The sequence below is a fragment of the Streptopelia decaocto genome, assembly GCF_964273445.1.
Source record: "Streptopelia decaocto genome assembly, chromosome: 21".
In the NCBI taxonomy this organism is placed as follows: Eukaryota; Metazoa; Chordata; class Aves; order Columbiformes; family Columbidae; genus Streptopelia; species Streptopelia decaocto.
The window spans coordinates 69,774-88,674 of NC_138676.1; the positions used below are offsets into that span (position 1 = coordinate 69,774).

General features: G+C 49.0%; 3 protein-coding genes across 3 annotated transcripts; 1 reads left to right on the plus strand and 2 right to left on the minus strand.

The window, feature by feature from the left end:
- Positions 1 to 467: 467 nt before the first annotated feature.
- Positions 468 to 1,053, plus strand: H2AX (H2A.X variant histone). Its single transcript, XM_082070483.1, has one exon. It carries the CDS (start codon positions 539 to 541, stop codon positions 968 to 970), a length of 432 nt encoding a protein of 143 aa, XP_081926609.1. The 5' UTR covers positions 468 to 538; the 3' UTR covers positions 971 to 1,053.
- Positions 1,054 to 1,189: 136 nt separating this feature from the next.
- HMBS (hydroxymethylbilane synthase) lies at positions 1,190 to 9,625 on the minus strand. The gene is made up of 13 exons (XM_082070482.1): positions 9,434 to 9,625; positions 7,787 to 7,859; positions 7,068 to 7,117; positions 6,916 to 6,971; positions 6,152 to 6,229; positions 5,761 to 5,838; positions 5,109 to 5,184; positions 4,310 to 4,423; positions 3,934 to 3,972; positions 3,365 to 3,484; positions 3,071 to 3,124; positions 2,453 to 2,539; positions 1,190 to 2,231 (listed from the first exon to the last, which is right to left on the minus strand). The coding sequence occupies exons 1-13, from the start codon at positions 9,554 to 9,556 to the stop codon at positions 2,058 to 2,060; spliced, it is 1,122 nt and encodes a 373-aa protein (XP_081926608.1). The 5' UTR covers positions 9,557 to 9,625; the 3' UTR covers positions 1,190 to 2,057.
- A 104-nt stretch (positions 9,626 to 9,729) lies between these two features.
- Positions 9,730 to 18,387, minus strand: VPS11 (VPS11 core subunit of CORVET and HOPS complexes). The gene is made up of 16 exons (XM_082070176.1): positions 18,201 to 18,387; positions 17,739 to 17,883; positions 17,418 to 17,553; positions 16,488 to 16,651; positions 16,139 to 16,386; positions 15,534 to 15,735; positions 15,101 to 15,252; positions 13,950 to 14,136; positions 13,395 to 13,538; positions 12,724 to 12,906; positions 12,277 to 12,438; positions 11,641 to 11,780; positions 11,140 to 11,342; positions 10,486 to 10,657; positions 10,159 to 10,381; positions 9,730 to 10,000 (listed from the first exon to the last, which is right to left on the minus strand). Exons 1-16 carry the CDS (start codon positions 18,356 to 18,358, stop codon positions 9,836 to 9,838), a joined length of 2,784 nt encoding a protein of 927 aa, XP_081926302.1. The 5' UTR covers positions 18,359 to 18,387; the 3' UTR covers positions 9,730 to 9,835.
- Positions 18,388 to 18,901: the final 514 nt, after the last annotated feature.

An 18,901-nucleotide genomic window follows, 5' to 3' on the forward strand; every position in this document is an offset into this window, starting at 1 on the left:
GGTGACACCAGGTTGCACAATACATCCCTGTGGCCTTCTGCCCTGCCAGGGGCTGATCATTTCTGGAGCAGAGCCCCTCCCTCCGCACATAACCGAGGGGTGACACAGAACTGCTCTGTCAGGCACGCCAGCGCTCGCGCAGGGGGTGCTTTGGCTCCTCCTGAGCGCAGTTACTGTCACAGGCTCACTGCGGCAGAACGCAGCCCGTCCGCAGCCACCGCACGCCCGCCCGCCCCCCGAGACGCTCACCCCCGCACCAACACGCTCGGCGAAGTATGAATTTCGCGCCTTACCTTCTTATTGGTCGGTCTCCGTCGCCAATAGACTCGGGGCAAGCGCCGTGGTGTCGCAGAGACGACCAATCAGCAGAAAGTTTCTTCTGTCAGGTGCACCAATAGCGAGGCGTAGAGGCGCTGTCCAATGAGCGGAGCCCTACTTTGCGGAAGGTTATAAAAGGGCTGGGTGCGGAGGATCCTACCTCATTTCGCCGCAGAGCTCGATAAGGGAGCGGGTGGTGCAGGCAGCGAACCGAGGCGCCATGTCTGGCCGTGGCAAGAGCGGCGGTAAGGCCCGAGCGAAGGCCAAGTCTCGCTCGTCCCGGGCTGGGCTGCAGTTCCCGGTCGGGCGCGTCCACCGGCTGCTGCGGCGCGGGCACTACGCGGAGCGGGTGGGGGCCGGCGCGCCCGTCTACCTGGCCGCCGTGCTGGAGTACCTGACGGCCGAGATCCTGGAGCTGGCGGGCAACGCGGCGCGCGACAACAAGAAGACGCGCATCATCCCCCGTCACCTGCAGCTGGCGGTGCGCAACGACGAGGAGCTCAACAAGCTGCTGGGCGGTGTCACCATCGCGCAGGGCGGCGTCCTGCCCAACATCCAGGCCGTGCTGCTGCCCAAGAAGACGAGCGGCGGCGGCGCGGGCCCCACCAAGGCCGGCAAGAAGGGCAGCGGGCAGCAGTCACAGGAGTACTAGGCCGGCCGGCCCCGCAGCACCACACAAAGGCCCTTTTCAGGGCCACCCTCATTGCTCAGCGGGAGAGCTGCGATCCGCGGGGGGGAGGGGAGCGCGTCTCTGTCCCGGAGGCGGTGCTGGGCCCCGCCCGCGGGGCGGTGGCCAACTCACGTACCAGTGAGGAACGGGTCTGCTCGAGTCCGGTCAGAAAAAAACCGTCAAGAGAAGGGCTGCTCCGTAATAATTTAACTGTATTTATCGTCTGTTACATTCAGTGGACATTGCATAGAGAATAAATCATGCTTCATTTCCAAAATGGGACCCCAGTAAGGCGCCATTTCGGTGTTTCTACAAGGCACTGTCAGGCATGAGCCCCACTCAAAGGATGGCATCCAGGTAGCAAGCACAAGGAGCCACAGTAAAAGGGAAGGGGGATAAATTACAGAGAAAGGCACAATAACCCAAGTTTGCGCTGCTTTACCTCCCCAGTGACTGGTTAATACAGATTAAAGTCTCAGATTACAATCCTAGACAAGCATACAAGGACAATTAAACTGGCTGTCCCGTTACTTCCTAGTTTATTACTGGCCAACTGACAAATTTGCATCTGATAAATATAAACAATTTCTTACCTGGCATCTGTGCTACTGTACTGTAAGGAACCTGGCACTGGGCACCTAATAGTCTTCAGCATTCCAATGAGTGAACAGGCCCAAATACTATTAATGACTACTTAGTACCATCAGCACAGTACAGCACTTCAGTACCATCACAGTTGAGTCTCTGATTATCATCTCTAATGAGTGCCTTGCTCCTACAGGGAATAGAACACTTGCATTTTTTTAAATTTCTTTTTAGCTTCCTAGCCACAAAAATTGTTGAAAAAACTTCACAGACACTGCAATTTAGAGAAATGCAGAGAGGGATGACAAACCTGAACAGCATCAACCACTCAAGTTATTCAGCTTAGTATCTCAAGTTTTTGTGCCCAAACTTCCAATAAGACCGGTGTGAATGTTTAAATAAATCACTTCCTCCAAAGGAGGATAGTGGGGTAGCTGCAAAGAGCTGTCGGAGTTGTAGCGATCGTGCTAACTACACCACGGGTTTAGCAGGCATCGTTGAGCTGCCTTGCCACGCTAAGGATGTGCTTCGCTCCCTTGCTCAGAAGCAAACTAGCTAGTTCCACACCAAGGTTCTCTGCAGCTTGCAGGGCCTGACCAGGGACATTCTTGGCCGTGATGCCAACATGCTGCACGTCATCGTTTGGTCCATCTTCATTCTGCAAATGTAAACACTTCAATGTAAGGCAGCGGGAAGGCATGGGCAATGAATAGTTGAAGCCACATGCAAGATGGGGTAAAATCTGTGGTCTGTAGAGCCTCGAGAACAAGAACAGTGTGCTGCTACAGCTTCCAAGGAACCAGACCAAAAGTAACAGATTTCAAGGGGTCTGGTTTTGTCCTTTGGGTTCAGGTTTTGAACCCATGGTGGTTCACATACCTGTTGGGGATAATTAACACTGGTTTGCATAGTGTCCTTCAGGCTGTCCGATCCGTCCAAACTGTAGACCGCTCCTGTCAAATACAACTTGGAAAGACATACAGAAGGGATTAATACCACATCAAACAAACAATAATACATGACATAACAAAGTTAAGTCTAGGCAGGAAGGCTTTTGTAGCACAGTAGGATCAGCAATAGCTGTATAATACAACTATAAGAAAAGTAACGCCTGTTAGGGAAGGTGCAACTTCCTAAGAAAAAAGATGAACTTTGTTCTAGCTTCCCACCTCCTTAATCACAGGCCGTGGTGTAAAAATACTGATTGTCTGGGGTCAGAAGTGAGACTTTTGAATCTCAGGGCAACACTGGCTTTAAAGAGGAGGCAGAAATCTGGTACTTACTATCAGGGCATTTTCTAGACAACTGAGCTTCAGCAGCCAGACCCATTCTCACGCTCGTGGACACAAACCCGGAGGCTCGAGTCAGGAGCCCATCCACCCTAATTAGCTAGTGAAAGTATCTGCCAGAGTTACCTTCAGCAAAGGATCAGGGAACACGCACACACTGGAAGAGGTTTCCAGAGATAATCCCAGACAAATACAAAGCACTCCTCACCTGGCCATCGCTCAGCGTGCTGTTGACAGCAACAGGGACGCTACATCCACCTTCCTAAAAGAGAAAGGTAACACTGAGGCTCTGCCCCAACACATTCAAAGCAAAGGCCTCTGAAAGGTTCTGGCTGCATCATTACAACACCGCCTATTGCTCTTCAGGCCCTTCTCAGTTCAGAAGTAGTATCTACTTCGCAGTTTTAGGAAAGCATAACAGATTTCCCACACTATGGCGTCAGGTCCAGTAGCAGAGCAGTATTTGCTGCTGCAGGCAGAAGAGAGAGGATGCCACACCTACCAAACGCTTCATAAAGGCTCTCTCAGCGATGCAGCATAACACGGTGTCTGCGTCATGCAGGGCAGAGACCATATTCAGTATTTCTTGGTCTTTGGCACGAACTTCCACTGCTAAGGCACCCTAGAAGAATAAAGAGAAACACACAACATAATAATCATAACAATTCCTTAACCTCATCCATCTTTGTGTGCACTCAGCATTGGTCATGAAACACAACTCAGAGGCTGGGTGCATTTCACTACAGGAGTGACGTTTACAGAAATGAATTACCAAACAATCCACTAGTTGCAGAGACATCCTACAGTAGCTGCTGTAAAGAGAAGATCAGAACTCACTTCAGCCAAGAGTTCACGATCATGATGTCACCTCAAAGCACTCTTAGAACCTGTCTCAGTTATGAGTGCATATATAGAAAAACACACCCCAAACTGGCAATGAAAGAGATTGATACGGTAGTTCTTTGGCAATCAACACACCAGCAGTGTTTGGCACTATTAACTACCCTGACACACTATGCTACTCCTGGCTTTCAATATGCAGTAGGCTTAAGACATAAAGTTGTAACGTACCTGCCCAACAGCATACAGACAATCCTCAGGGCTTAGGAGCTGCGAGAAGTAAAATCAGAGTTAACTTAGGTTGAACTGTTCAGAAGAGAGGAAGTGAGAACCCAATTCTATGCTCACCTCTAACATCAATTCATTTTGTGCCTGATCAAAGAAATACCACCTCCCCCTTCCCATACTTCAATGTTTCCACCCTAGAGGGAGATCATGCACTGTCCCTCACCTGGACTGGAACACTTTGTGAATTAGCTACTCAGAAAAATCTGCACTGGATTCGGCAGACTGTATGCTCATCTTTGACAGAAAAACCGCAAGGTCTGAAAGGCAACCAGTTGATGGTTTGGCAAAGAATGGTATTTTCTGCTTTGCTGCTCCTCACCTGGCCAATGCGATTCTCCCAGCCCATCCTCTTCAGCCCCGCAGCAGCCAGGATGATGGCACTGAAGTCTTCCTTCTCATCTAGCTTCTTTAAGCGGGTGTTTAAGTTCCCTCTCTGTAGAAGTGATTAAGCAAGCAAAGAAACAGCAGCCAAACAGTTCTATAACCACTTAAAGTTCGCATGAGTGTTTACCAGATGTACAGAATCCAACAGATTCCAACTGAGAACCAGTCAGAGTACCATCCTGAAAGAAGTGTTAAATGCAGACAATAGTTTCCTTTAATAGAATTTTGCCAAGCATTATGGAACATTAACTCAAGCACCGACTCTCGTAAGATAGGCATGTCATTCAAGTACGTTATTAACACCCAACACCAACTCCTTTGGCATAGCAGAGAACTAGGTTACCTCGTGGTGCCTTTTAGCACTAGGTCCACAGCCCACTCAGGAACTAGTGGCCCAAATTGCATCCAGGGTACTGGGAACCAATCGGCATTTGGCCACATCACTGTGACAAACACGTGATGGGCACTTGTCGAGCAGTTTTTTGAACCTTAACGTAAAATTCATGTGTATCCTGAACCTCAGCTAGATTAAGGCTATGGTATGTTTATACACCCCTCTCAGAGCAGGTTAGCAGAGGGCAGCCTTCAAGGAAGCATTTTTTTCCTGTAGGTCAGGTGGTCTAAGTCAGCCTTGACTCCAGATTTCGCAATAACTTTTTTTTTTAAACTTGTTTAAGCTATATTTTCCTGTTTGCAGCTTTATGCAGCTCCCACGCTTTGTGGGGAAAGGATACAATATCCCTGAATTCTAACTGAGGGAACTTCTTTTTGAGCTGGGCTGCTCGCCGAAGTGAACTGGTTCCGATCACACTGTGGGGAAAATAAAACCAATTAAATCCAGAATACTCCTACACTTACCTCCAGCCAGATGTCAGAACTTTCAAGGAAACAAATTATGACTGTTGTTTGCTTTGTTTGTGTTTGGTTGTTTTGTTGTGTTTTGTTTTGTTTTTAATTGAGTTTGAAGATCCAAGAAGCTGCCAATGATTTATGTCTCCTTAGAAGAAAGAAAACCACTCTGAAGTTTAGCATAAAGCCTGGCTGAAGGCTGCAGGCTTTTGTGTGCATTCTTCTGCAGTAAGCTCAATACAAAGGAGAACAACTTCACTCTGGAGACTATAAGAAAGGGTCTAATTTGAGAAAACATTGCAACTCAAGTGTGGCTCTGGAGATCCAGCCTCACCCGGTGTGCGGCACTCCCTTGAGACAACGCTGCTCTTTTCAGCAGGTGGGTTCGGTGTAGTGTCTATGGAGAACTAATGGATGACAGTGTAAAACCACAACAGGCTAAAGCAATGAGCTCACTGACTCGCTGCTGGGCAGTACCAACAAACTCCTCCCTTCCATCTTCATCATACCTGTCTGCCCCTTGCTCTCCCCACTCACCTCTTTTCAGGAAGGAGGTGCAGTGTTTTCCCGCAGTTTTTGGGATGAAACACAACAGCATCGAGTGGGTTTTCCCTTCTGCAAAACAGCACAAGTGCAGAATGGCTGACACATCATTTAACAGAAGGCTGTTAGGCGTAACGGTTCTGCTATTGGTCCCCAGAGGAGCAGTCTCTGGCTCCAAAATACCCCCTCATCATTGTAAAAGCAAGAATTTCCAGCAAACTCGCTGGCAATGGAACACTAAGGCAGCCCTGACGTTTCCACTTTTTCAGAGATTAATCAGAGGGTGGTCAAGCTCTGAACACGGAAAAAGACCTAAGCTGTCTCTGCTTTCCTACCATTACCAACACTGTACAAGGAAAGAACCAAGCCTCACATCCACACTTACTTGCAGACAGCGCCGATGGTAAAGCCAGGAGGAAGAGAAGTGGGCAGGTCCTTCAAAGAGTGAACCACAAGGTCAACTCTAAAAATCAGAAGACAGTAATCACTGAACAGATGGCTGAACTCCCATGGTACCTACCAGAGGCCTGCAGAAGAATGTGTTTGGTTTTAAACCTACTTTAACTAAGGCACAAGCACCAGTGAAACCCTCGTCGTGATATTGGAAAACAAACAAACAAACAAACAAACAAAAAAACACGCAAAAAAGGCTGCTCCAGAAAGAGCCTGAACAGAGTTTCTCTGTAGAAGGAAGTTACCCAGAAAGCAGCACAACCTGCCCAATTATCCTGCGTGTTTAGCATGCAAATACATGAACTAATAAATGTTAACGCTAAAGTTATGCAATATGTTAATGCCACCACACGAAGTAGTTTTAAAAGAACATAGTTCTAAACAGGAATTGGATTCCATTGTATCCTCTCTGACGTGCATGTAACACATCAATCACGGGGGGCGAGAGGGGGAGAACCAAACACACAAACGAAAACCAACTGGGTCAGACCAAGCTACACAACAACTCCACAATACGTGGCCTAAACCCAGGGTAAAGACAGAAGAGAAAGAAGAAAAGGACAATGACTTATCAAAGGATTTCTTTCTTAGCCAGAGAGGTACCAGACCAGAAGGAAACCACGTATACAGCATGCCAAAAATGTCCAAAGAGCACCAGGAATGCCAGAAGAGGAAGAGAAAACCATGAGCTCTTACTCATTTCTTTCAAGTGCATTTTCCAGCTCTTTGGTGAAGAGGCTCTTCTCCCCGATCTACACGTAAACGGAGGAATATGAATCACAAAAGAAACATCTGCAAATACATCATCAAACAGGATTACTTCCTGCGTAGAGGAAGAGATCCTTTACCTTGGAAAGGGCTGTATCCAAAATCTTGTCTCCGGTCGTTGACATGGCAACTGCTCAGAGAGAGAACACAGGTAAAACGTGAGGCTGGGTCAGAGCACCTGGGCCTAGACTGGAAATATCTATGTAACGTGACAAGCAGCGCAGGGTCACATGCTACTGCATGAATGCAGACTCCAGATAAACGTAAGAGCAGCTCATTTCTAGAAATACCTTGCGCTCAAGATAAGGGAAGCTGTGACTTCCTTCACTGTCCTCAAAAACAGAGCAAGGAGAAACAGGGCAGGTGTTGGGAAGAGTTGACCGAACGGATATTGCCACGGTCTTTCTCTGGAGTGCTGGTAAACAGCTACTCAGCAGTTCCCTTCAGTGTAAGGCTGGGATCCCCTTATTCCCACTGAATGCCTCAAGCCCCACACAGAAAAATGTCCCTAATGCACAGTGAGGCATGGCCAGAGTGAGACCAGGTTCTCAAATGGAGTGAAATAACACCATTTGCATGACACGCTCAGAGCTTCAATCACCAGCTCACAAAATCCATCTTTCCCTTAAAGAAAGCAGCAGCAGTTGCTCAGCCGCACGACCTAACTGAATTCAGATGGCACTCTTAGATTAGCAGGGGTCGAATCCTCCTCCTCGCGACAGCACTCTACACGCAACTCTTGCACACAGAGATAAGCCCCTGCTGCCGTCTACCCCGGGGCAGCATCCAAACAACTCACCGATCTCAAAGTGGATGTCAGGATACAGCTCACGGAGCATCTCGACCACGCTGTCGGTCTGAATCCGGGCCAGCTGCAACAAAGCAGAAAGCAAAGCTTTAAACAAAAAGCACATAATCCATACGGTAGCGAGGGAGGACTTGCTGTTCTTCGACAGTCAGGCACTATGTTCTCTAAATCAAAAGCATTAGAAGTAAGTAGCCCCAGGTAAAATCGCTCCTTGAACCACGTTGGCTCGCATCACGACTAGAGCATTTCACTGAGGAACTTATTGCACCTACTAAGTGGCAGAATGACGTCACCCCGTGTCCAGCGCTGTTGTGACCAAAGCACTGACACAGTAAAGCAAATAATTTATCAAGTTAGGAAGAGCAACCGGAACAGCAGCCTATATGTGAGGATTCATAGACTCTGTGGCCAGCTGTGTTATTATGGTCATTAGCTGTCCCCCCATCAGAAATTCCATTTCTCTACACCATCTCGGCACCCTTATTCACAGTGTTTACCCACCTAACTTTGGGCTGCTTGGTTTCATCCCTGTGGAATGCGACTGCTGAAAGATGCCTGCTCATCAGCAAGCAGGTGGAAAGCAAACATAACCATCACCCTTCTGTTTCTCAGTGATGAAAGAACAAGTCACATCACACACTGGGTACTCTCTTTTTCTAAGAGTGTGAATTTTACCAATACTGCACGTTTTGGGAGAAGCCAGGAGGATCTCACTGCATCACTGAAAAATCTATAGTTGCTGGCAAATGAGTTACTTATCCGCTGTTAAGATCAGAGCTCTATTTAGAGGTTCTATGGATTTTTAAAAAAAAAAAAAAAAGCAACAGCTTAGGTCTGCACACACAACAAGCAACGGATCTTAAAGCAGTAAAGTGCAGGAAGAACATTTCCTTGCATAAGAACAGCAGAAGCAAGCAAAATAAAAACAAAATTACACTATCAGAGGATCATTCCACGCACACAAACAGCAGCAGCCTCGAGCAACACCAGCTGAGTTTCAGCTTTGTTCCCACTGATGAGCTGTGTGGCCTGGGGCAATTAACTTCGTTCACACGACTGTTGTTTCCCTACAGCTGAAAGGAACATAAGCAGCGGTTTCCCTTTGCACACTGCCACGAGAGCCTCAGGTTGGAAACGTGGAAGCAGGCATGCACGGCTACGTCCCTTGCCCTGGTATCTATGCGAATTGCCTTCTTGCAAGTACAGATCCCTCCCCAGAACGAATAAGATTATCTCAGAACAAAGGCCTGACGGACGTTTATCTGCCTTTGCCAGCCCGCTCCTCCCTGCTGCAGCCCGCTGGCAGGAGATACCCGCTGTATCTCTGGACACATCCGCTCCCCGTCCTTCGTGCGGGCTGAGACCATCAGTCCTTCCAGGTTTTTTTGTGGGGTTTTTCCCGCCTCCCTGGAAGAGCCGTAAAGTCCCGCAAGTCCACAAGTCCGCAGCAAGATCCCTGTTGTCCCGGAAGGGCACCTGCACTCTCCGTTCACCACACAGAGGTGACCCAACTTATTAACAGAACTGCCTGTCGCCCGGGCACCACAGAATGCTCCGACCTTACCCTGTGAGTCTCCAGACGGGGACCGGGACTCTATGGACCGCGGGTGCCAAGGACGGGACACCCCCGCTGCCTACCTGGCTCCGCCGGGTGCCCACGCGGACCGCTCCGCCGCCCACGCCGTTCTCGCCCTGCGGCAACACCCGGGCCAGCGGCCGCCCCGGCACCGGCGGCGCTTCGCCCCCACCCAGCTCCGCCATGACCCCCGCAGCGCTGCCGCTGTGCCCCTCGGCACCGCCTCCACACGTCACGTCCGCCTGCCCGCGTGACCACCGCTAGCCTGTGGCGTCGTCGGCGCTGCGAAAGTCCGCGCGCTCCCCGAGGCCCCGCCCCTGCCCGCCCGAGGCCCCGCCCCTGCCCGCACTCAACGCGCTCCCAGCCAGCCCGCTTTATTGGGGACACGGGACAGGGACAAGGGACAAGCGCAAAGGCCGCGCACAGGTCTCCCGAGGACACGCGGGGTGGTGCCACGGCCCGGGTCAGGTGCTCCGCTTGGTGTGGGTGAGCAGCTCCCGCTGCAGCCCAGCCTCGATGGTGGCAGCCGCCTTCCCCACGGGCAGGTCTGTGATGAGCGTGAGCTTGTTGAAGACGCCGCGGCCAAAGTAGTCGGCGACGACAGAGAAGCCGTCATTGGAACATTTGAGCTGCCAGACACAAAGCAGCAGCGTCAGCAAGAGCCTCCAGCCCCGCTCCTTTCACCCCTTGTGCTTCCACCCTCTTTGCCAGAGACACAGCGGCAGTTCAAAAAAGAACCTAAACGCCGTATGTTTAAACTTGGTACGACAGGCAACATTACCCCTACCTGATGCTGAAACTGGTCATGCAGATCTCTCTTCTGTTCCTGGGCTCGAATCATGTCCATCACTTTGCGATTTTCTGGCATGCAAGTGGGACACTCTGAGTCGCTCTCGGAGTAGCTTTCGAAGCAATGCTGGTGGAAGGAATGACCGCACAGAAAGTGGACCGACGGCAGCTCTAGGGCACTGGTGCAAATGCTACACTTGGTCTTCTGAAAGATCTTGGGACTGAGAGAGTGAGAGGAGGCAAGAAAGAAAAAGTATATTTTTCCTTAATAAAATAAACCAGTAGTTCTGTCCTACATAAGACAAGAGATCACACAGCCCCACACCTTGCCTTTAGCTCTTCGATCTCCTTGCGGATCCTCGTCGTTTCTTCTCGGTATTTTTGAATTCTCTGCTCATCCTGCTCTATCTGGCGGCTCTGCTTCTGCAGCTTGTTGACAAGATAATCCTTAATCACAGATAGTGTGGCTGTGGAGTTATGAGCCAGTGTCTGCACAACTGAGACGAAGCAAGATATTAGTTTAAACACAAGCAAAAAACCAGCAGCTACATCAGCCCTACCCTGACCAGACTGCTTTGCCAGCTTCAGGTAAAGGCAGTCAGCATTCTTACAGAATCAAGGGTTCATTTAAAGACTCAGTTTCAGCCTGACGTCTTCCTGAAAAGGGTGACTGGGAGCATGTTTGGCCAGCTCAGACCCAAAGGAGCAAAGCAAGGATCTAGCAGACTGGATTCCATTTCAACTTTTCCAGCAAGGCAAAGCCCTTCACCCCCCCACACTGACAAAACAGAAATCACCCACAGACATCTCTACGGCTGATGCCTCAGATCTTTGTGACTGGCATCGCTTTTCCCTAGAGCGCAGGTTATTACTTCAAATGGTGGGCTCCAACTTGGCTGATACTTCTCTCAAATTTCTAATCTACAGAGCGTGCTATAAATCAGCTTTGGGGGAGGGCTGGGGTGCCACACATTATTACCAAGCAGCGGAGGCATGAGATTCTTGTTCTCGATGTGTTTCAGCACCGCAGCAATATACTCTTTGCAGTCCTCCTCCTTCCGTGCAAAGTAGCCAAGCGCCTGTTCCCAGAGACAAGCCTCTTGGTCTCCATACAACTCACACACCTCAATCACCTTCTTGTACTGCTCATTCTGCATGTGGTAGTGCATGATCTGTTGGAAACTGTGGGCAAAAGAGACACATCAGCTGCAACAATCCATCTCTTGAGTTGTACAGGGACCTCAGGTTTTTGCCCCGCCATGCAATCCCCAGACATTCATACAGAAGCCAAAACAGGTGTCATTCGCTCTCTACATAACTGCTCTGTTGCTCTAACGAGATATTTTCATCTGAGCAATGATCTACAGCTTCTGTCTCAAGATACTAAAGAGGTCGTTGCCGCTGTAAGGGAGGGACATTTATGGCTCAGAAATCCCTGCAGTGGAGGGGGAACAGGACTCTACAGACATGCAACACTCACAGTTTGCCCTGCTCATAGAGGTAGAGGACACCATCCTTGAAATTGTGCATCTGACATAAGACCAAGGCCTTATCAAAGACTGTTTTGAACCTTCCACTCTTCAGGAGGGTGAGGGCTTCGTTGTGCAGCTTCTCCTTGATCTACAGAGAAGGGGGAGAGGTTGGGAACAGCAACACACACACACAGGACATTTTGAACCAAGACCCAACAACAATTTGCAGCTCTTTCAAAGTGGACAGTTTTTGCTGTATGCCCTCTATCCCTTTTAGGCAAACAGAAAAACAAACACACACAAAAATTGTGACTTCTTTCACCCAAATAGCCAGCATCCTCCGAGTTCCAGGCAAGCAAATAAAGCTACTTTTGTGGGAGAGGCATCTGCCCACAGAGGTTGTATTGTCTGGAATCTGTTCTTAAATGAGATTCATACACAACAAGCTCAGCCTCGCTGAAAGGATTATTTTCCCAGCTAGCAGACTGCCTTCCCATTTCTGTGCCATTTGCCCAGCACAGTGTATGTATATTGCCTCGTGTTATCAGTGGTCATCTGGAAAGGCAACAGGTTGGTAGGAATGCAAACAGGATTCAAAGACACCATATCTCCCGCTCAAAATACAAAGCCGGTGGAGCTCAAACCTGCTCATCTTGTTCATGTGCCCAGTTCTGGAGTCGAAGTTCCAGTAAAGTGTCATAGACGCCCTGTGGAGAGTCAGCCTGCACCTCAGTCATGTGCTCCAGAAAAGCCTTCAGTTCTCGGGAGTTGTTTGCAAAGACTGGAATGAACTCCTCTGAATTAGCCTGTAACACAGCCAGAAAAAGTCAAGCCTCAGACAGACTGGTGCTTCTTCCCTGCCGCACAGACGCTCACTCCCAGAGTCTGTGACGTGACAGACACAGCACAGTACGGGATGGCAATTTCAGCAGGAATCAGGTCCCGGCAATAGCAGTCTCTCTCTGGGGCTACCAGTGCACCAGAACAGGGCTTCTCATTACACCCAAAACATCAGGCCTGCACCACAAGGTGCACAGGAGCTGCAAAGTTACTACTCAACAGCAACAACACTCAGCCAGCACACACTGTACCTTTTTTCCTTCCAGCATCCCTTCACTGTCCCCTGATGGCTGGTAATCAGTGCAAAGGATCTTCAGCAACTCCGTGGTCTCCTTAGGGACATGGTGCATCAGGATTTTACCATACCGCTTCATGTTGCTCTCTGCCTGATCAAAAGGCAGTTTTCCAATGTAGCGCAAAGCTTCTTGGTAGTTCTGTGGAGGCAGCCAGCAAAATAACCACATGACATCGGCCTCTGCTCTCCGCTTTGAGGTTAGGACAGAAAGCATTGAAGACACACTGCAAGTATGCCATGAACACCATTCACTCTCCAGTATCGCCTATTTCACTATATCTGCTTGCTTTCCTCCTCAGGGAGGAAGAGCGGCTGTGGCCCAGGGCTAAGAGCGCAATTTAGATCAGTCTCTCACTAACAACCCTCCCTCCTCCAAGAGGGCACTGTAAAAAGCCACATCTGAAACAGAACAAATAAGACCCTCTGACTTCCACCCCTAGTCTACCGCGCAAGCCAGAAGCGGAAAGCCGACACGCGAGCAGCAGCAGGTGGTGTTACTGCTGCCTCGGCAGTCTTGCCAGCGCACCAGCTGCAGGCAAGAGGTCAGTGAAATGGCATTCTCACTGAAGAGGAGGCGACAGAAGTGGTCTCCTTCCCAAAAAGAACATGGGAGCAATGTCACCTCACCTTGATGTCCTCTAGCTGGATTTTGAGGTACCATTCATGATGCACGTGCTTCTCTGCCAGGTACACAGCGTGAGAGTAGTAACCCGCCTGACGAAGCACCTTGATTGCCGTTTCCACATCGAAGCGGACCTCGCTCTCACTCGTCTGCAAAAACCAATGCAGAAAGATGGTCCCTCCGCAACATTCCCACAGTCCACAAGCAGCAGTCGTGTATGTATTATAAGAGGAGGAAAGGCAGAGCAGGGATCACTTAGCACCTCTCGTGCCAGGGGAAGATCACATGTGCAGAAAGGAAAGAGTCTAATTGCCTCTCGTGAGCTTGCCAGTCACACTGGCAAACGTCAGCACGCTCCAGACTCAGACGGCAAACTGGCCAAACAGAGAACGCAACCGAGAGCTTGGAAATAACGGAGCCAACACAGGGGTACCGAGGGACAAATCCGTCCTCTCTCCCAACAGCACCCCCACAGGAGCCAATTTACAATGTCACCACTACCCCTTTTTAATCCTTATGACGACGTAACAGCTTTGCACGATTTCACCTTCCCCCAATACCTTAATGAACTCCTCCAGCTTGGAGCTGTCTTTGAGTTTGGTGTAGCAGTTCAGTAGAAGCGTGGTGTGGTCCGCATTGGCCAGGGACTGCAGGTGGAGCGTCTGCAGATAAGCAGTGAGGTTGTGGATACGCTGAGCATCCAGGAACTTCCGAATAACGTAAGATGGCTCCAGCTTCCCTATAGTCCTGGGAGGAGAAGAGTCATGTTACAAGAGACCCTATACTCCAGAAATCAAAATAAGTGGAGACATTAACAGCACACAGAAGCCGTAACTTCAGCGGGAACTAACTGCCTTGGGACCACTCGGCTACCATCAGCAGTTAGGAGTAGTTACAGTGTAAGACCACTCGTCTGCACACATGGTGAAACAACCAACCCTCTACAAAGGCTGCAATCATGTTGGTGGGTGAGAGCACACAAGCAGTCAACCCGCCTTTAAAGGAAGCGGTGAGAAGATGGATGACGCTCTGACCATGGCTACCTGGGAAGCCCAAAAAAGGGGCAACAAAAGCTGTGTTTTCCTTTATTTCAGCCACATAACTCAAAGTCAGCTTGAAACTCATGCCCACAAGGAGCAGCTGAGCCAGTTATCCTGACACTTAGTGCAAGTTGGCAACAAAATAAATACCGAGTTTCACCAGACAATTGGGGCTCCAAAGTTTCAGTTCTACAAGAACGTAACACTTTGTGGCATTTTAAAGAGAGCTACCCTGAAGTTTTCCACAAGCCACACGCAGGCAGCTCCAAGTTTTAAAAACCCGAGATGTTTTAAAATTGACGTAAAGCTGTTCGAGCATTTTCCAAGACAAATGCCATACACAGTCAAATCACACCACTCATTTCACCTAGAGTGATCCCTTGTTTATAACAACATCAGGCCCCACTCCATCCCAACATGCAATCATTATTCATGTTAAAATATGATCAGAGAGGAGAACTTTATCCTAAGGTGTACAGAGCAATTTTTAACCAACTTTTCCTGAGACTTTTGATCTCACTGACATGGTTCTCCCCACTGGTAGAATTTTCACTTCAAGTCCTCCTTTTTTCGTTTGGGTTTGTTTCTATTCCTGGGCTGAAACAGAAATCAAGGCCTCTGCAGCTCCTACCTATACGACACCATCACAGCTCGGCAGGACCCCCACTTACCGGATATACTGCTGGATGGCTCCATCGTGGTTCCCCTTGTTATACAGATGATCGCCGTACTGCCGGAAAATCTCTGACAAACCATCGCTGTCCAAGTGGTGGCTCTTGGCCAGGTTAATGGCCATTTCAAATAAGTTCTTCCTGAACAGCATCTGTTAAATACACGGACAGAGAAGCATAATTGAAGCACCACCCTACAAGACCAGTTCAAACACACCTGGAAAACAAGTTATTTCTTCTTTTTGGTGCTGTACACATACATGTGCTCAGGCTTTTAAATACCAAATGCGTTATAACACTGGTTATGCTGAAACACCATCAGGTCACTGGTTAGGTAACTCACTGACCTGAACAGTTCAACTTTCCAGTCTGCAGAGCCAGTGCAATCCTGCAGACATAAAGCAGAGATGAATAACAAAACTGATTTACGTGCCTCCAGTTTGGTTTGCGTATCCTTCTCCTGCAGGACGTGAATCTTCCCATCTCTGGTCAGCACATACAGAGAACCCCACTCTGCCAAGACATCCACTATATCATCGAAGATTGAGCTGTATGCGATGAATTTGTTGCACAAGTCATAGATGTTCAAGACTTGTTTGTCTGAATTCTGTGCCTCATTCCCAGCAAACTCTGACCTGGAGGGCAGAAGAAAGTTTCAGAAAACAAGGAGAGGATAACCAGAATTCTTAACACCTATGCAAACGAGGGGTGTCCAGAGAGCAAGACAAATGGATTCATTTGGACGATTAAGCTCAGCAGACCCAGAAGCAAAACACCACATATTTATACACGAATCATATCTATGTGTTACACTGAGAAATTCATAGGACTGGGAAAAAATCCCACTCTTTTCACATGCTTAACTGTGCTACTCTCAGAACAGAACTTAAACAATACGTGGGTCCAGATGAATCTTAACAACATCTGATAAAGCTGCAACCGGCTCCTAAGAGCAAAGCTTTGCAAGGAAGTAGGAAAAAGAGGGAAACCAGGAAGCTACGAGAGCCAAAAGAATTCCTCTGTTCCGAGGAGCCCTACTTTGGAGAAGTCTTTCGGTCCTTGGAGACGATGATGAGGTACCCCCGATACCAGTGAACAATCAGCTTTTGTCCCTCGAAGGCAAAGCAGGGCCCACGTTCGTCTGGCTGATAAAGGTACACGCACTCGTTTCCTGCCACGATGAACTGGAGATCCTGGGAGGGGTCACTGAGGGACGAACAGCGCAATCCACAGCCGTGAGTGTCCAGCTCCAGGTGAGGATAGTCCTTAACTGAAAGCATGTAAGACTACACAAAAACACGAGGGTTTGGGGATCGCTCTGAACTAGACTCTGAAGCCAAATGCAATTTACGAGTCAGAGTCTCATTTTTTCCAATTAACTTCCCACCTGGATATTCTCTGTGGTCACCACGAATAGATGCGTTGTTTTGCCAGACTGTCGGAAAGCAAGGCCAGTAACTGGATAATTGCCCTCGTGGAGGATCTGGGTCTTGCTGTGCCTGTCTCGAGTGATGTCTCCTTTCGTAAGCACAACGCTCCCATCTGCAAAACCTGGTGAGGGGGACAGACTAAACTGTTACTCATACGGCACATCTGAAATACTATCCAGCATATTAGGGCAGTTCCAGTCAGTGACAACACCTTGCTCGCCAACAACGTATTAAGCATCAGAATTGTAACTACCATTTTAATTCACTTGCTTATTTGAAACTTATCACATGCTGTAAAAAGACTAGAGAGAGATTTCCTAAGAGCGAGTAAAACATGCAGTTTTCACAGCTTGCCAACAGCCTCAGTCCTGCAATTCGTTCCGGGGCTGAGGGCCACAACACACATACAGAAAGCTTTTTGATTTCAGCACGGGCCCAGCTCACTGAAAGCACCCCACGATGTTACTGCTCTTATTCTGTCAGAAGTCAAACAAGAAATATTACAAAAGAGTGGTTAAAACCAAAAGGGAAAATTGGCTTTTTTCTTCTAAAAAAAAACATCTCTCCGTAAAATTAGGTATCACAAAACTTACATTTTCTCCCGTACTACAACACAAGCTAAATTTAGTTCTAAGTTCAGTAACGTGTAACCTTATTGACAGACAGGGAAAGATGACATCAACTAAAAATACGTGCTTCCCTATTAAGCATTGAAGTTATTACTGTAATTTACAAAGACTCGGGCTAAATTTATGTATAAAAACTGCATGAGAAGAAAAACCGTCAAGATGTTCTATGCTGATTTTTGTGCTACCTGTTCATCTTCTCTACATCTGAGTAAGGACCATAATATTTTTCTTAAGCTATTATAGTTCAGTTTTACTTACCAATAGCCATGAAATTCAGATTCTCGTGGACAGTTAGGCAGGATACAACTGTGGGCTTGTTACCTGGTATTGCTGGAAAAATTCGTGTGCAGAGAGGATTGCCACTGTCTCTTTTCTCCAGGTTCCACACTTTAACCTACAAAGAGCAATGATCCAGCATGAGCGAAACATGGGGTATGAGGAGGCCAAGACCTGGCACCAAATGTAACAGCACCCAGAACGAGCAAGCTACTTGAGGTGAGAAAGATCAACCACAATAATCGCAGTAGACTTAAGAAAGACGCATAATACAAATGCATTTTTCCTCTCTTTGTGACTTACCAGGGGGTTAATACCCTCTTCATCCTCACCAACAGACACCAAGATGCTGTGCTGCTTCAGCTGGTACAGGTGTGTCACCCGCAGCTTGTATGCCTGGAAACTACTGAGCTGCAGGGAGCGAGGCAGAAACCAAATCTGACCTTCCATATGTGGGGATCGCAGTTAAGGCACACAATTGGAAGAAGAAAACAACACAAAAAGAAACCCACAACTACAAAACAAACAACAACACTCGCCAGCCACACCAGACTCAACCACCTTAATGCCTGCTTCTCGCTAAGGCCCCAGTAAACGCACTTCCGCTCAGCAACCCAAGAGCACCAAAGCATTTAAGCGGCACTTTGATATTTAACGGGGGGGGGGGGGGGGGGGGGGGCACAGCCAAGCGCACGAAGCCGCCGCATTCCCCGGCCGGAGCAGCCCCGCGCCGGCCACAGGGACCCGCTCCCGGCCCCGCGCAGGATATCCCCGAACACGAGGCTTCCCCGGCCCGAGTCGCAGACCGCGATGCCCGGGGGCAGAGCGAAGGGTTTTCCCCCGGCCCCATCCAGCCCCGACGGCTCCTTCACCGTCTCCCGGTCGAAGAAGACGAAGCGGCGCCACTGCAGGTAGGCCGCCATGTTGGGGCGGGGCCTGGAGCCTCACGTGACCAGCCCCCCACCTCACGTGATCCTCCCCTTAGGTCCCAGGACTCTGGAAAAGCAAAACCACCGTCTTTCGCAACCATCAATGGTTTCCTTCCAGTCTGTCTTCACTGACCAGGCGAGGAAGCGTCTCGAGTTTCGCGCCAGTTCCCGGCCCAGGAAGGTCTTGCACCGTTCCAGTCACACGGCCTCGGTCACAGCTTAAACTATTTTCAGTTTAACGTTCAAGATTCACTCAAGACAACCCTTTCCTCCTGCCACAGAGAGCTTCTGCGAGAAGCTGCACTCTCACTTTGACGTTTGCCACAGAGTTTTCACACGTACCAGGTACGTTATACAAGGCCTCTTCCACAAGGCTACCCAAGTAGTTTTCACCTCACTCCTGGTTGTACCTGCTGATTGCAGGCTCGGCTACTCCGGCTGCAAGAGAACTGGCTGTGTTAATGTCCGCGCTGAGCACGGCAGCAGCTTTCCCTCCCTTTCCAGCCCGCTTTACCTCAGACATAAGCGAGAAAAAGC

What these genes read in the sequence shown, in the direction of transcription:
- HMBS (XM_082070482.1), bottom strand. Translation starts at nt 9,556, where the DNA reads ATGGCGGAGCTGGGTGGGGGCGAAGCGCCGCCGGTGCCGGGGCGGCCG. An exon ending in TGGATACAGCCCTTTCCAAG is followed by an intron (nt 6,972 to 7,067) that starts GTAAAGGATCTC and finishes GTTTACGTGTAG; the next exon opens with ATCGGGGAGAAGAGCCTCTT. An exon ending in AATGCACTTGAAAGAAATGA is followed by an intron (nt 6,230 to 6,915) that starts GTAAGAGCTCAT and finishes TCTGATTTTTAG; the next exon opens with AGTTGACCTTGTGGTTCACT.
- VPS11 (XM_082070176.1), bottom strand. Translation starts at nt 18,358, where the DNA reads ATGGCGGCCTACCTGCAGTGGCGCCGCTTCGTCTTCTTCGACCGGGAG. An exon ending in GGATGCTGGAAGGAAAAAAG is followed by an intron (nt 12,439 to 12,723) that starts GTACAGTGTGTG and finishes GCTGTGTTACAG; the next exon opens with GCTAATTCAGAGGAGTTCAT. An exon ending in CACATGAACAAGATGAGCAG is followed by an intron (nt 11,781 to 12,276) that starts GTTTGAGCTCCA and finishes CCTTCTCTGTAG; the next exon opens with ATCAAGGAGAAGCTGCACAA.
- H2AX (XM_082070483.1), top strand. Translation starts at nt 539, where the DNA reads ATGTCTGGCCGTGGCAAGAGCGGCGGTAAGGCCCGAGCGAAGGCCAAG.